Below are 13,925 nucleotides of genomic sequence, written 5' to 3' on the forward strand. Positions count from 1 at the left end.
GGGAAGGCAGGAAGCCCCAGAACATTTCAGAGTGAATTCTATAGAATCTTCTCCTACAAAGGAGGCACCAGGTATAAAAAAATCAGGCCCTCAGACCCAGTTTCAGTTTACTTTCTGGACCTGTGGAAGAAATCTGAGTACTGCCTGATGCTGTGGCATGTTGTGTACTTCAGAGGACTACTATGATGAACCTAGAAGGACTGCTCTGCTGCCTGAAGCTTGCCCTTAACCCTCAGAAATCTGCCCTGCTGCTTGAGCCCTGTTCCACTGCTTGAACCTAGGACTACCAGGGGGACTGCAAAGGCTAGTTGGCTGGCCACCTGATCAGAGCCTCAGGGACGAAACAGCCTCCAACCATCCTGAACCAGCACCTGGACAAAGCATGAGTGAGTCCCAACCCTCCATTTGGTACTTCCACAATCCTGGACCCTTATGAGGGGCACTTAATGTGCTCAGATAGCCAAAATCCTAACCTTGGGACTTGGAATTTTTGAGCTAAAAACTGCTCTGAGTGAAGACTGGAACCAACCTGCTTGTTTATCTACTCAAGGTGTATCACCGGTTGACCTGACTTTGCGACACCTCCTACGTTCTTCTCGGCAGCAGCAAACCTGTTAAGAGGTCCTTCACAGAAGGGATTTCCGGCCTTGTGGAGCCCTCACCAGATACAGCCTCCATCCATCCTTGTCCTACTGGAAATGTTCCACTTCCATAAAAGAGAGTAAGTCTAAACATGGCAGTCTTCTCCAGTTGCTACCTGACAATGATGCCTCCTCCTTGGACACCACCTGCAGCCTTGCCCCGCTGAACTTCTTCCTTTTTTCTGTAAATTTCTTCTAAAGTCTGAGGGTAAGCGCTGGCCAGGCCTGATCCACTTTTTGTATCCAACTCGTGCTCCATCGTAGCCTTATCTTTGGGCTTTGACTCGGTCTTGCTTGACTAGATGTCCACGGTTGATGCTTTGATGTTTTGTCTGCTTGTTTTTACCTTAAACTTTAAACATTCATAACTTTGGTTCCAATGATTGAATTTTTGTTGCTTTGCTGTCAAATAGTTTATTCAAGTTTACTCTATATTTTTAAAATCTGTCTGGGATTTTTCTTGTGTGGGCTTTTCACCTTATTATGGTTTGTGTGCTGAATAAATACTTTACACATTGCCTCTAAGTCATGGGTACTCACAAACTTTCTCTCGGGGGCCAAATTTACAGTGTGGTTTGTGTCCGAGGGCCGCACCGGTGGGGGCGGAGTCAGTGGGGGAGGGGGCGGGGCTAGAGCAACAAAAAAAACGGAGACCATGAGGTTGGACACCGGTCCCTCACCACCCTTCTCTCACTCCCCTTCCCTCACCCTCACCCCCCTACCCCCTCTCCCTCCCTCACTCCCCTTCCCTCCCTCCCTCTCTCCCCTTCCCTTACTCCCTTACTCCCTCCCCTTCCCTCACCCTCACTCCCCTTCACCCGTTCCCCCTTCCCTGTCCCTCACTCCCCTTCCCATTTTCCCTCCCCACTCCCCTTCCTTCCCTCACTCCCTCCCCTTCCCTCACTCCCTCCCTCCCCTTCCCTCACTCCCCTTCCCTCACTCCCCTACCCCACTCCCCCCTTCCCTCTCTCCCTCCCCCACTCCCCTTCCCTCTCTCTCTTCCTCCCCCACTCCCCTTCCTTCCCTCACTCCCTCCCCTTCCCTCACTCCCTCCCCTTCCCTCACACCCCTTCCCTCTCCCTCCCTCCCTGTACCTCCCTCCCTCCCTCTCCCTCTGTCTCCCTCCCTTTCCCTCCCTCTCCATCCATACCTCTACCTCCCTCTGTCATTTATTTATTTATTTATTTATGCATTTTATAAATTAGTTGTGAAAGTGTCTTTGGAATAGAAGAGATTTGAGGTTAGCTTTGAAGATCCGGGTGGAAATGGTGACACGGAGCGATGGAGGAAGCGAGTTCCAGATTCCAGATTCAGATGCCTAGAGCGTGCAAAAAGCAAGGGAAAAATACCCACTGTGTACCCATGGGACTTCAATAACCCAATTTCAGTTCTCAATTATACACAACCACCATAAGTCTCTAAAAAAACGGTATTAAATGTCATCAATACATCTCACAACAAAGGATACCGAGCTGGGCCGCAGGAATCAGTAGATTTGAATGCTTGAACAATTCCTTCCAATAATGGCAAAACAGAAGCAAATCATTAATTTTCGGTTTTGTTGGCGATGAAAATCTTACGGCTGGCAGGGTGCACACAAACTTGTTTTTGGTTGATGGGACCAAACACTGTAAACGTTTAATTTCTAAAACAGAGAGATTATGCTAGGCCTCTGCGTTTAAACGTGCTAACCAAAATAATACAAAACGAGACTACTTTCACAACATCCTCATTTCAAGAAGGATTGCCAGAAGAGATGCTTCCAGACAAGTGAATACAAAAACAGCTACAGCTACCCCTTACAAAATAAATCATGTGTTACAAACCAAAAACACACCGACCTATCCTGTCCATAAGAGGTAAACTATCTTTCCACATTTCACACCCCTTCACTGCATTTTTCATCGATTGGTAATTTCTCTAAATGTGGTCACAGAACTGCTTCCATATTGTTGAGAATGACTGTTTTTGATAGAGTGAATGCTTCCGTTTTTACACTTACCCCTCTTCTGCACCCAGCCTTCCTTGACATTTGTAATGTCAGTCATGGTAGCCCCCCTCTGCGCCCCCAACTTGAGGAATTTCTTGCTGCTGACTTCGGAGCTTTGGGGCTGCAGTCCTTTTTCCTCTGCTAGACTGATGCTGCGAGCCCTAGGTTCAGCGAGGAGTCAGCCTGCGACAGGAACGGCATCTCACCCTGTGCGTCGGCCCGGCTGAAACAGCTTCCAGGCACAAACACACACAAAGCTGCACCCGAGCACTTAACAGGTCTTTAGAAGACAATTTGCATTTTAATGGGGCTTTATTGTATTTGACCTCGGCCCCTGCAGCTCCGCTCTCCCTGTCACCTGAATGAATCACCCGACCGACCCCCACAGAGCAGCAGTGTCTCGCTCCGGTTGCAGACACTTAGAAATGTGTTTTTAAAACACTGGTACGATGTCTGCCAGGTCCGCGGGCCGCCAGGGGAGGCTTGCCGGGCCGCCACTGGCCCGCGGGCCGTACTATGAGTACCCGTGCTCTAAGTTAACCACATCGCTGCAAGCCCTATTTTTCTCCTGGGGTCCAATATGAATGGGTGTGGTCATGACGAGTTCAGCTCGTCATGAGCACACGAGCACCGTACTTCATGACGAGCTGAGCTCGTCATGAGCACGGAAGAGGTTAAGACTAACTGCTTGGCGCCAAGCTCCCAGAGGGTTACGTAGAGCATAATTATTGACTTTAGTGATTCATCCTGACAGGGAATGTGGTTATTGTATGAGCATGGTTAACACCCCACTCAACCAAAAACGCAATTTCTCACAAACATGCACTGTTGTGTAGGGTGTGCAATGCATAACGGGCATCCCTAGGGAACTCTTTACAGAGATCGTTTATCCAAAGGTTCAACAAAGCCTGTGTGGCCCCTTGAACTCTCCCTTCTGAGAATTCACTTGTTTTTTCTTGTAGGAGAGCAGTAGTAGACTGGGCAAAATAAAAAGAGAGTGGTTACATTTACCTATGGTAATCCATAATATAAGATATTTATTAGTGAGCCGATTCCATGGTGCATTTAAAAATTGTGGTGGACTCACTGGGCATAATTGTCTGTAGATTCCTGTTAGGTCGATATGTGTCTTGCCTTTACGGGCCCTGGAGCATCCATGGCATTCATCAGGACCAGTGTGAAATAACACTGATCTAGTTGTCGGCGGTTGAAATGTATTCAGTGCTGGAAGTGCTTCACATCTCATTGTAAACACACAAAGAAGAACTCACTTGAGGATCTGTTCATGATTGAAGTCCTGTCTAAAAATGGTCAAGGCTCTTGGTGAATGCAGCCTGGCTACGTCCAGTCAAGGGAGTATTTCTCCAAATTGGAGCAACTGGTAATTGCAGTTAATTGTAAGCCTCGGTGTCCCCGAATTTGGATAACGTTTGGTTAAAAGTTCTCTGTAAAGAGCTTTGTAGGGATGCCTGTTGGGTATTGCACCCCCCACCCAACGCAGAGCAGGTCACTATAATGAAGCATGCCACCTCAGTGGGTGAAGGACATTACATCTTTATTTAGGAGGCCCTGTAATTACAGGCTTTCTCCATCTGTTAGCCTTTAAAAGGTAGACCATTCACAACTGCTAATATAGATATTTGTCTGGAATATCATTCTTTTGTGTTATTGCTACATTAATTGAGAGTTTGCATGACCAACCAATCAACCTCTCTTTACCTCTGTTTACCTATGAACTTGGAGTCTACACAGATAATCAGGTTATGAACAGTTTTAGCTGGAGGAGGGCTGGTAACCCATAACCAATTCAAAGTCATCCACTAATGTTTGTGCTTTAAAACATTAGTTAACGCCTCCTTAGTAAGGGCAGAGAAACATGACATTGTTTGCAGGGGTGATAGTTTAAGCAGCAATTGAGTATCGTCAGAGGACACGTACATATAGAACTGCATTTTCCTGTTGGATGAAAGCGATCCTAAAGGCAGAATGTAAATACTGAAAGGAGGGTGAAGCTTAGACCTTTGATGGTCCCCACATTTGACCTGACTGGACACAGAGTTTCTGATTTTAATGCAATATCCAGTGGGTAATCTTGCACTTTATAAATGACAAATATAACATCATTTTATAAAAAGGGTAGAGTAGAGTCCAAATACTGGACTCGATCACTGCTTATAGGATTGCCCAATTTATATTGACTGATATTGCTTTGGTGAGGGTTGTGTAATGTACTGCTGCAGGGACCCCTCCTCCTGTACATTATTCTTTGACCAGTTAAATAATGTATTACTTTACCCATTTACTGACTTAACCACAAGGTATTATTTGGCATAAAGTAACACTAGTAAAGCTTTCAACCAGTGAGCTCCTCTGTGGTTGCACACTATTGAGCAAAAGGCAACTCTAGAGAGAAACACAGAGTATACATTAAATATCTGCTAAAAAAGCTCTTACTTCTTGGCATATAAAAAGTAGATATAAACATAGGCATCACTGCTAAAGCAGGTCACTTTAGCAGTCAAAAAATATATATCTCAAGTGGCAATATATGTCTACAAAGTTCTTTGACAGTTGGACCTATCAATGTCATGTAATTGAATGAGAAAAGGGTAGTGATGAACAGGCTTTGCTTTTGAACTTGTATTTGTCACTGTCTCACCTTGCAGGCATCATTGAACATTTGGTAGTGGTATTTTATTTACTTATGATCATTAGATGTTGTTTCTCTAAGCCTGAGAGTATTGGCAAGCTTTATAAAATGACAACTAGGAGATCAGGATGTCTACACACACAGAAAAACAAATCATGAAAACAATGATGTGGGACTGGGATCACATTAGTGATTTATAGTTATAGGAACATATCTTGATATAGATACTTTTATGTTGAGGAGATTTTAATCTGCCCCTGTGGTAACTGTGACATAATTGACATGAGTTTTGTTATGTATATCATGAGCTGGATATTACGTGTTGGTGGGTTCTGTAAAAGGTTGTGATTTAGTAAATCTATCAGAGCTGCAGTACAATATTTACTGCAGGAGTTCTTGGTTAAATTAAATCTAAGAGTCAAGTCAAGTCAAGTCATAAAATTCATATAGCGCACTACATACCCAGAGGGTCTCAAGGCGCTTAGGGAGGGGAGGAGGATTACATGTCAAATATCCACGTTTTAAGTTGCTTTCTGAATGCTAGGTGGTTCTGGGTAAGGCGAAGGTAAGTGGGAAGTGAGTTCCATGTTTTAGCCGCCAGGTATGAGAAGGATCGACCTCCCATGGTGGTCTTGTTGATGCGAGGTACAGTGGCGAGGGCTTGGCTGGAGGATCGTAGTTGGCGGGGGGTGTAGAAGGACAGTCGTGAGTTGAGGCATTCTGGTCCGATTTCGTAGAGTGCCTTGTGTGCGTGGGTCAGAAGTCGGAAAGTGATCCTCTTATTGACGGGTAGCCAGTGGAGGTTTTTCAGGTGGCCAGAGATGTGTTCGTTACGCGGGATGTCCAATATGATCCTGGCTGAGGCGTTTTGGATTCGTTGGATTTTTTTCTGGAGTTTAGCGGTAGTACCTGCGTAGAGGGTGTTTCCGTAGTCTAGTCGGCTCGTAACCAGAGCATGGGTGACTGTTTTTCTGGTTTCGGTGGGGATCCAGCAAAATGTTTTTTTGAGCATGCGAAGAATGTTGAAGCAGGATGAGGAGACGGCGCTGACTTGTCTGTTCATTGAAAGTGAAGAATCCAGGATAACGCCTAGGTTCCGTGCGTGGTCTGTCGGGATGGGTGCTTTTCCAAGGGCTTCCGGCCACCAAGAGTCGTCCCATGCAGAGGGGGATGTACCTAAGATGAGGACTTCTGTTTTATCTGAGTTCAGTTTCAGACGGCTGTGTTTCATCCATTCGGCAACTTCTTTCATTCCTTCGTGTAGGTTAGTTTTGGCGGTGCTGGGGTCATTGGTGAGAGAAAGGATCAGTTGAGTGTCATCCGCGTAAGAGATGATGTTGAGGTTGTGTTGGCGGGCGATGGCCGCGAGGGGGCTCATGTATACGTTGAAGAGGGTGGGACTGAGTGAGGATCCTTGTGGTACGCCACAGATGACTTCAGTGGCCTCGGACTTGAATGGTGGGAGGCGGACTCTCTGGGTTCTTCCGGTGAGGAACGAGGTGATCCATTCAAGTGCTTTTCCTTGTATTCCGATGTTTCTGAGGCGTTGTAAAAGGGTGCTGTGGCAGACTGTGTCGAAGGCTGCAGAGAGGTCGAGGAGGATGAGGGCGACTGTGTCTCCATTGTCCAGTAGAGTTCGAATGTCGTCTGTTGCTGCGATGAGGGCGGTCTCAGTGCTGTGTTGTGCTCGGAAGCCAGACTGAGAGGAGTCGAGAGATTTGTTGGCTTCGAGGAAGGCGGCGAGCTGGTTGTTGACAGCTTTCTCGATGACTTTGGCCAGGAAAGGAAGGAGCGAGATGGTGCGGTAATTTTTGAGTTTGGTGGGGTCCGCTGTGGGTTTTTTCAGAAGGGCGGTGAGTTCAGCGTGTTTCCAGCTTTCCGGGAAGGTGGCGGAGTTGAAGGAGCAGTTGATGACGTCTCGGAGGTGCGGTGCTATGACGGAGTTTGCTTTGTTGAAGATGTGGTGAGGACATGGGTCTGTGGGGGATCCTGAGTGGATGGAGTTCATCAGGCGGATGGTGTCCTCAGTGGAGATTGGGTTCCAGTCGTTAAGGGTGTTCAAGGGGGGAGGATGTTCAGCATATGGTTGGGTGGGTTGGTCTCCGGGTTGGTTGTCGAAGCTGTTGTGGATGTCTGCAATTTTGTTGTGGAAGAATAAAGCCAGGGAGTCGCAGAGGGCTTGAGAGGGGGTGATGTCGTTGGAGTTGGCCGAGGGATTGGTAAATTCCTTGACGATGTTGAAAAGTTCCTTGCTGTTGTGGGCGTTGTTGTCTAGTCGATCCTTGAATGCTGTTTTTTTGGCCTTTCGGATTAGTTGGTGGTGTATGCGGGTGGCGTTTTTGAAGGCTTCCTTGGTGCTGGTGGTTGGGTCTTTTTTCCAGGCCTTCTCAAGGGAGCGGCAGAGTTTCTTGGACTTCTTAAGATCATCGTTGAACCATGAGGCCTTCTTGTTGCCAGGTTTGCTTTGACATTTTTTCAGTGGTGCTAGGATGTCGGCGCTGTTGGATAACCATAGGGTGAAGTTGGCGGCGGCTTGGTCTGGATTAGAAGAGTGGGCTGGGGTGTTTAGAAGGAGCGATGAGGAGATCTGGTCGGTGGTGATTTTGTTCCAGTTTCTTTGCAGAGTTGGTTGGGGGTGGTTGATGAGTTTAGGCTTGTTGTAGGTAAAGTGGACGCAGCTGTGGTCAGTCCAAAGGAGAGCCGTGGTGTGGCTGAAGGAGACGTGGTTGCTGGAGGTGAAGATAGGGTCGAGAGTATGACCTGCTATGTGGGTGGGGGAAGTGACCAGTTGTTTAAGTCCGAGGTTGGCGAGGTTGTCCAAGAGGGTGGTGGTGTTGCGGTCGTTGTTCTTTTCAAGGTGAAAGTTGAGGTCTCCCAGAAGGATGTAATCTTTGGAGGGGAGCGCGTGTGGAGTGATGAAGTCCGTGATGTCTTCACTGAATTTTGCGCGGGGTCCTGGTGGTCTGTAGAGGAGGGTGCCTCTGAGTGTGGTCTTGGGGTCGATGTGGATCTGGAAGTGAAGGTGTTCAGAGTTGGCGAGATTGGCGTCAGAGCTGGTTGAGATGTGGATTGATTTTTTATGGACGATAGCGATTCCTCCTCCTGTGTGGCCGGTACGGTCCTTGCGAATGATCTTATAGTCTTCAGGGATGGCAATGGTGATGTCTGGGGCGGAGGAAGCGTTCATCCATGTTTCCGTTAGGAAGGCGACGTCCGGAGAGGTGGTGTCGAGTAGATTCCATAGGTCAATGGCGTGCCTGTGGACCGATCGGGTGTTGAGCAAGATGCATTGTAGGTGGTTGGGGTCGGGAATCTGTGGTGTGGTCGCAGCGGAGATGTTGTCGGTGCCAATGAATTTGCAGGAGTAGCAAGAGAAAGGTCCATGGGTGTGTCCAGGAGCGGCTTGGACGCAGTTGGGGGCGCGACTGGGGTTAAGGGCTAGGAGGGTGGCGGCATCGTAGGTAATGCGGGAGGGCTGGGCAGCGCGAGGGGCAGGGGGTCTGGCGCTGGGCGCGGTCCAGGCGCGGACGGGCGTAGACGGGCTTACCTTTGGCGCACCTTCGGCGCGAATGGGGCTCGGTCGCTGCGCGTGGACGCTGCGCGTTAGGTCATTGGTCATAAATGGATGGTGGAGGGGGCGGAGCGGGGGAGGGGCAGCAGCTGGGAGGCGGTGGCGGGAGGAGGGGCGGCAACAACAACAACAACACAAAATGGAGGGTCAAAGGCGAGCAGAGCCAGGGGCATCAAATGCACAGCGTGTTAAAGGGAAGAGCCTTACACGCACTATCAGCTGTATTGAATTTAAATACAGAGTAACTGCCTCAGCGACGTCGCGTTAATAATTAAATAAAAGCGACAGTGCGGCGCAAATTAAATAAGTGATTTAGACAGTGCAGCACAATTAAATAAATAAATCAATAAATCCGACAGTGCAGCGCTATGAAGCGATCGTGCAGCGCTATGAATTGAGTGAATAGCTAAGTCAATGCAGCGCTAGTAGCTCAAGAGCAGGAGGTCAAACGATACCAGGCTGGAGCGTGGGGGAGCAACCGGGCTGAAGGAGGGTCCAGGCGGTCACAGTGATCTCGGGAGCAAGGAAGGATACTAATCGTGGGTGGGAGGGGCAGCAGCTGGGAGGCGGTGGCGGGAGGAGGGGCGGCAACAACAACAACAACACAAAATGGAGGGTCAAAGGCGAGCAGAGCCAGGGGCATCAAATGCACAGCGTGTTAAAGGGAAGAGCCTTACACGCACTATCAGCTGTATTGAATTTAAATACAGAGTAACTGCCTCAGCGACGTCGCGTTAATAATTAAATAAAAGCGACAGTGCGGCGCAAATTAAATAAGTGATTTAGACAGTGCAGCACAATTAAATAAATAAATCAATAAATCCGACAGTGCAGCGCTATGAAGCGATCGTGCAGCGCTATGAATTGAGTGAATAGCTAAGTCAATGCAGCGCTAGTAGCTCAAGAGCAGGAGGTCAAACGATACCAGGCTGGAGCGTGGGGAAGCAACCGGGCTGAAGGAGGCTCCAGGCGGTCACCTGGACCCTCAATGTCTTGTCAATCCATTTTAGACAGTGCTTTTAGTTCATTTGAGAGAATTAGGAGTGTCTTGAATAAAAGGCTCAAAATACATAACACAGTTACTCAGGGGGAATTTGAAGTAAACACATAAGTTATCAAGCTATCGCTTGTTGGTGTTGCTAGTTGAAGAAAGCTACTTTTATGAGGATGAAAGCCCTTACCCACCAATTCACTGGCTTGCTTCATCAGAGGGCTTCTCCTGGCTTTTGTTATGCTGGTACTCAATGTGGGCTGCAACCCTGAAAATCAGGACAGCTTCTAATAGTCGTATTGAGGGAGTGGGATGGGTGTAATAGTTAGAGAAAGACAAAGGGGGAATTAACATGGTTAAAGCTATTAAGTGATGACTTATTTCTGTCCCAGTGTGCAGGATTAAAATAAAACTGGGAAATTGCTTAAACCCCTCGAATATTTACGAAATTGTCCCCTGTTTTGCACTCTGCTATTAAGATTAGATATTACAGAACAAAAGGCATGAGTGATTGGGATTCTTTCTTCCAAGAAGTGTTTGAGGTCAAACATCTATTGCTGTGTTAAAATAGAATGATTATTGGGAAAAAAGAAGTAATTTGACATTTTGGAGAACCCTCAGGAGCAAGAAAAACACAGTGTAAGGAAGGGTAGCCTTAATGCTATCTTTACATTGGAGAATTCAGTTGATAAGTGTTGTTTAGCTGGGCTAGTAATATTGAGGTCTTTAGAGTAATTTGGCTATCCCTGATCTGGGGCCCGATGTAGGTAAATCTTTTTTACCACTTCATAAATACCGATTCATACCGAATCGGTATTTTAGAAGTGGTAAAAAAGAGAAGGGCAGATGTAGGTAATTTGATTTTAAAAATTACCGAATCGGAAGGAATCGGTATTTACCGATTCGGTAAATACCGAATCGGTAATGCCAATTGATTCCTATGGGCATTGAAGCCCATAGGAATCAATGGGCATTACTGATTCGGTATTTACCAAATCGGTAAATACCGAATTTTGCAAGGGTGCAGGGGGTGTCACTTTGACACCCTCTAGCACCCTGAATACAGGCCTTAGGGCATGTCTGTGTGCCACATGGCACTGGTGTGCATGCACACATGTGCATGCACACCTGTATTCGGTATTTTACCATCCAATAGGATTGGATGGTAAAATACCGAATCTGACTGGCCTGTGGGACTCAGAAGAGTCCCACCTACATTAGGAAATTACCGAATCGGTAAAAATACCGATTCTGAATTTTACCGATTCAGTAAATTTACAGATTCTGTAAATTTACCGAATCGGTAAAATGGCTTACCTACATCAGGAATGTCCATTTACCGGTCGGTAACGGCCGAAATCGGCCGTTACCGGTCGGTAAATGGACACCTACATCGGGCCCCTGGTGTTTTGTTGTATATATAAAGAGCATATGGCGAGGAGAAATCATTTCACAAAATGAGAGATCATCTACTTAAACTTTGCCTCAAAATATGGAGGCAACAGCATCCCTAGAGCCAGCAAGCTGACGAGCTTTGGAGTTGAACCTGTGTGCCTGTGAGTGGTACTGTGATCTGAGAGGAATTTGCATTTCCAGCAACCCCAGATGATTTTCCTTTGCTGTCTACAACTGCTGCTCTCTACCGATGAAGGGCTAAACCCAAAAACGCGTGTCGAGAGATATACAGAAATGTCTGCCCTAACTTTGGTGAAAAACTGCGGCTAATTTTCAAGTAAGTACTACTTTTGTACTGCTTTTACCAGGATGCAAAGGGGTGAACTGTGCTGGGATGTGAAGCAGCGTGCTCCCAACCCTCTTTCTGCAACAGCATAACATTTTAAATCAGACCACTGATCTTCTAGAGAGCAGGAAGGAGTTATCTTCTACTTTTTTCTAGGATTGGGTTTCTGAACAACTTATACCTCTTGTATCACATGATCTTTTTGCAATTGTTAAAATAATATATCTGCAGCAGCAAATAAATAGTTGAGTACACATTGTTATAGCTTGTAGCAAAGTGTAAAGAGATTTGAGTTTATTTTCAAATATGTCCAACTACAGTTTTATGAAAATGTTAACAAAAGTGAATAAATGGACGAGGATGAAACTCAATTAGGCATGCACGTGTTACAATTAATCACTTCATACCTCCTGCCATCTCCCCATATGGGTCTTCAGAGACTTCTGAGACATTTATCAGAGTTTGAAAGTAGCATTAGTTTAGGATTGATGTTAACTTCATATCAACTGGAATGCATATGGTGAGTAACTAGAGGAAAGAAGCATTTAGTTTTTTTAGCTAAATAAATTAAAGGTAAATTTAACATTTTTTCTTTCTTATGGATTGTCTTCAGATAATGAACCCATTCCATTAAATAATAATGGAATGACAAAGGCGGATAATAAAGACATAAAATGAAGAATTTAGAACCTGCTGCTGTGAGTGTGGCAATATTTGTGTTGTCAGTTGGTGCAATGGAAACTGATGCCATATTGTAAGCAAGATTGAGTGTTTCAATGAAGATGGTTAGGGTGTTTCAATTTAAGATCATATGGTTATTTGTACATGGTCTTGCTTCTTTAATTTTATGTATTATTAGGATTAAATATATGGTAAGTACATGTTTTAAACTGTTAATTCATATATACATTTGAGTGTCTGTGTTTAAGATGTGTTTCAAAAACTTTTACTATGTTATTAAATTGCAACAATAACACATCTGTGAATTTTCAACATGTTTTCCACCTCTCACTTTCGGTTTCACACAGGAGAAGGGACAGTGGATTTTTGACTTACAAAGATCATTTACCGGTGATGCAGGTGGTGGTGGGAGACACAAGTAGATCAGGCTCAGAGGCTAAGCTATCGGTGGGACCACTGCGGTGCTATGGAGACCGTAAGTTCTGAACTTTAGGTTATCTGAAACTGTTTTGCATTTGTTTTGTTTCTGGCTATGTACAGGATTCATGAATAAATGTTTTCTTAATTGGACAACTGTTTCCAAACCTGGTAGTCGATGTCAAGTATAATTTTCCAGGACTTTTACTCATTAAAAAGTGGTAGACATTCCCTGACTAAAACACACAAAAGATAATGGGAGGGTGCTTGGAATAAGTCTAACCAATGGCAATAGCTCAGGGTAGCATTCCAACCCATCGTTCTTTTGCTCATCATGCCACCTCAGTTTGGACTCAGCCATATGCAAATCAGTGTTTATCCTGCAAAAGCATGCAGCCTCCCATCACCTTTTGTGTGTTTCATGTACCGCCCTAAGTGGCATGGGTATGACCAGACGTGGGTCTCATCCTCACTGTGTCACTTGAACCAAGCTGTACCTGGCTGATGAGCCCATAACTAAGGTGAAACCTGTCCTGGGTTGCACGTTTTCTGGTTCAGGAAGGACCTGGCCTGACAGTATGGGCTGGACTGTTCAAATGAGGACAGAGTTAAGACTGATTTGCATAGAGCTGGGTCCAAACTGAGGTGGAATGGTGAGCAAAAGAATGATGTGTTGGAGTGCTACCCTGAACTATTGCCAGTGGTTAGACTTATTGAAAACAGCCTCCCATCACTTTTTGTGTGTTTCACATTCTGTGCATAAAAACATCATTCATTATCAAAGGGAACGGTTTCCTATGTTAATTTTTTATGCTTCATTATTAATTGGAAACAAATCTTCATAATCTTTTTTCTTTAGATAATTTATATTCGACTTCATAACTTTGCTTTGTATGGATTCCATTAGCATAAAAATAATGTTTCACAAGCCCAGTTATTTGCTGCCCTGGCATGAGACCAGTGGAAAAATTCTTTTGGTGTTTTTCCACTGTTCTGGCATCAGTGGAGCAAAACACCAGGCATCAGATCAGTGGAGTTGATCAATACCTCCTTCCTGAAATTGGTTGGTTTGATGAGATCTGAGTGACCCGTGGAAATGTAGGTGTCACGCTAGCGCCAGTGACCACTTTTCTTCTTGTCAGCTGTAGGGCTCTACAAAATGCACTGAAAAGTATGCCACACTCATAGCCACTTCTCAGAGCCCGCTGCCATTTTGATACAGGTTCTCAACAATCAGTTTGAA

The 13,925-nt window shown here is 45.7% G+C and overlaps 1 protein-coding gene across 1 annotated transcript in view; it reads left to right on the top strand.

Moving 5' to 3' along the window:
* Window positions 1-13,925, top strand: part of CNTNAP2 (contactin associated protein 2) — a 2,542,823-nt gene that overhangs the window by 2,335,368 nt on the left and 193,530 nt on the right. The window contains exon 15 of the mRNA XM_086939829.1: window positions 12,613-12,740. Within this exon, the coding sequence (XP_086795955.1) occupies window positions 12,613-12,740 (128 nt within the window). The remainder of the gene's footprint in view (window positions 1-12,612; window positions 12,741-13,925) is intronic.

Source organism: Lissotriton vulgaris, chromosome 10, assembly GCF_964263255.1.
Source record: "Lissotriton vulgaris chromosome 10, aLisVul1.2, whole genome shotgun sequence".
Taxonomy (NCBI): Eukaryota; Metazoa; Chordata; class Amphibia; order Caudata; family Salamandridae; genus Lissotriton; species Lissotriton vulgaris.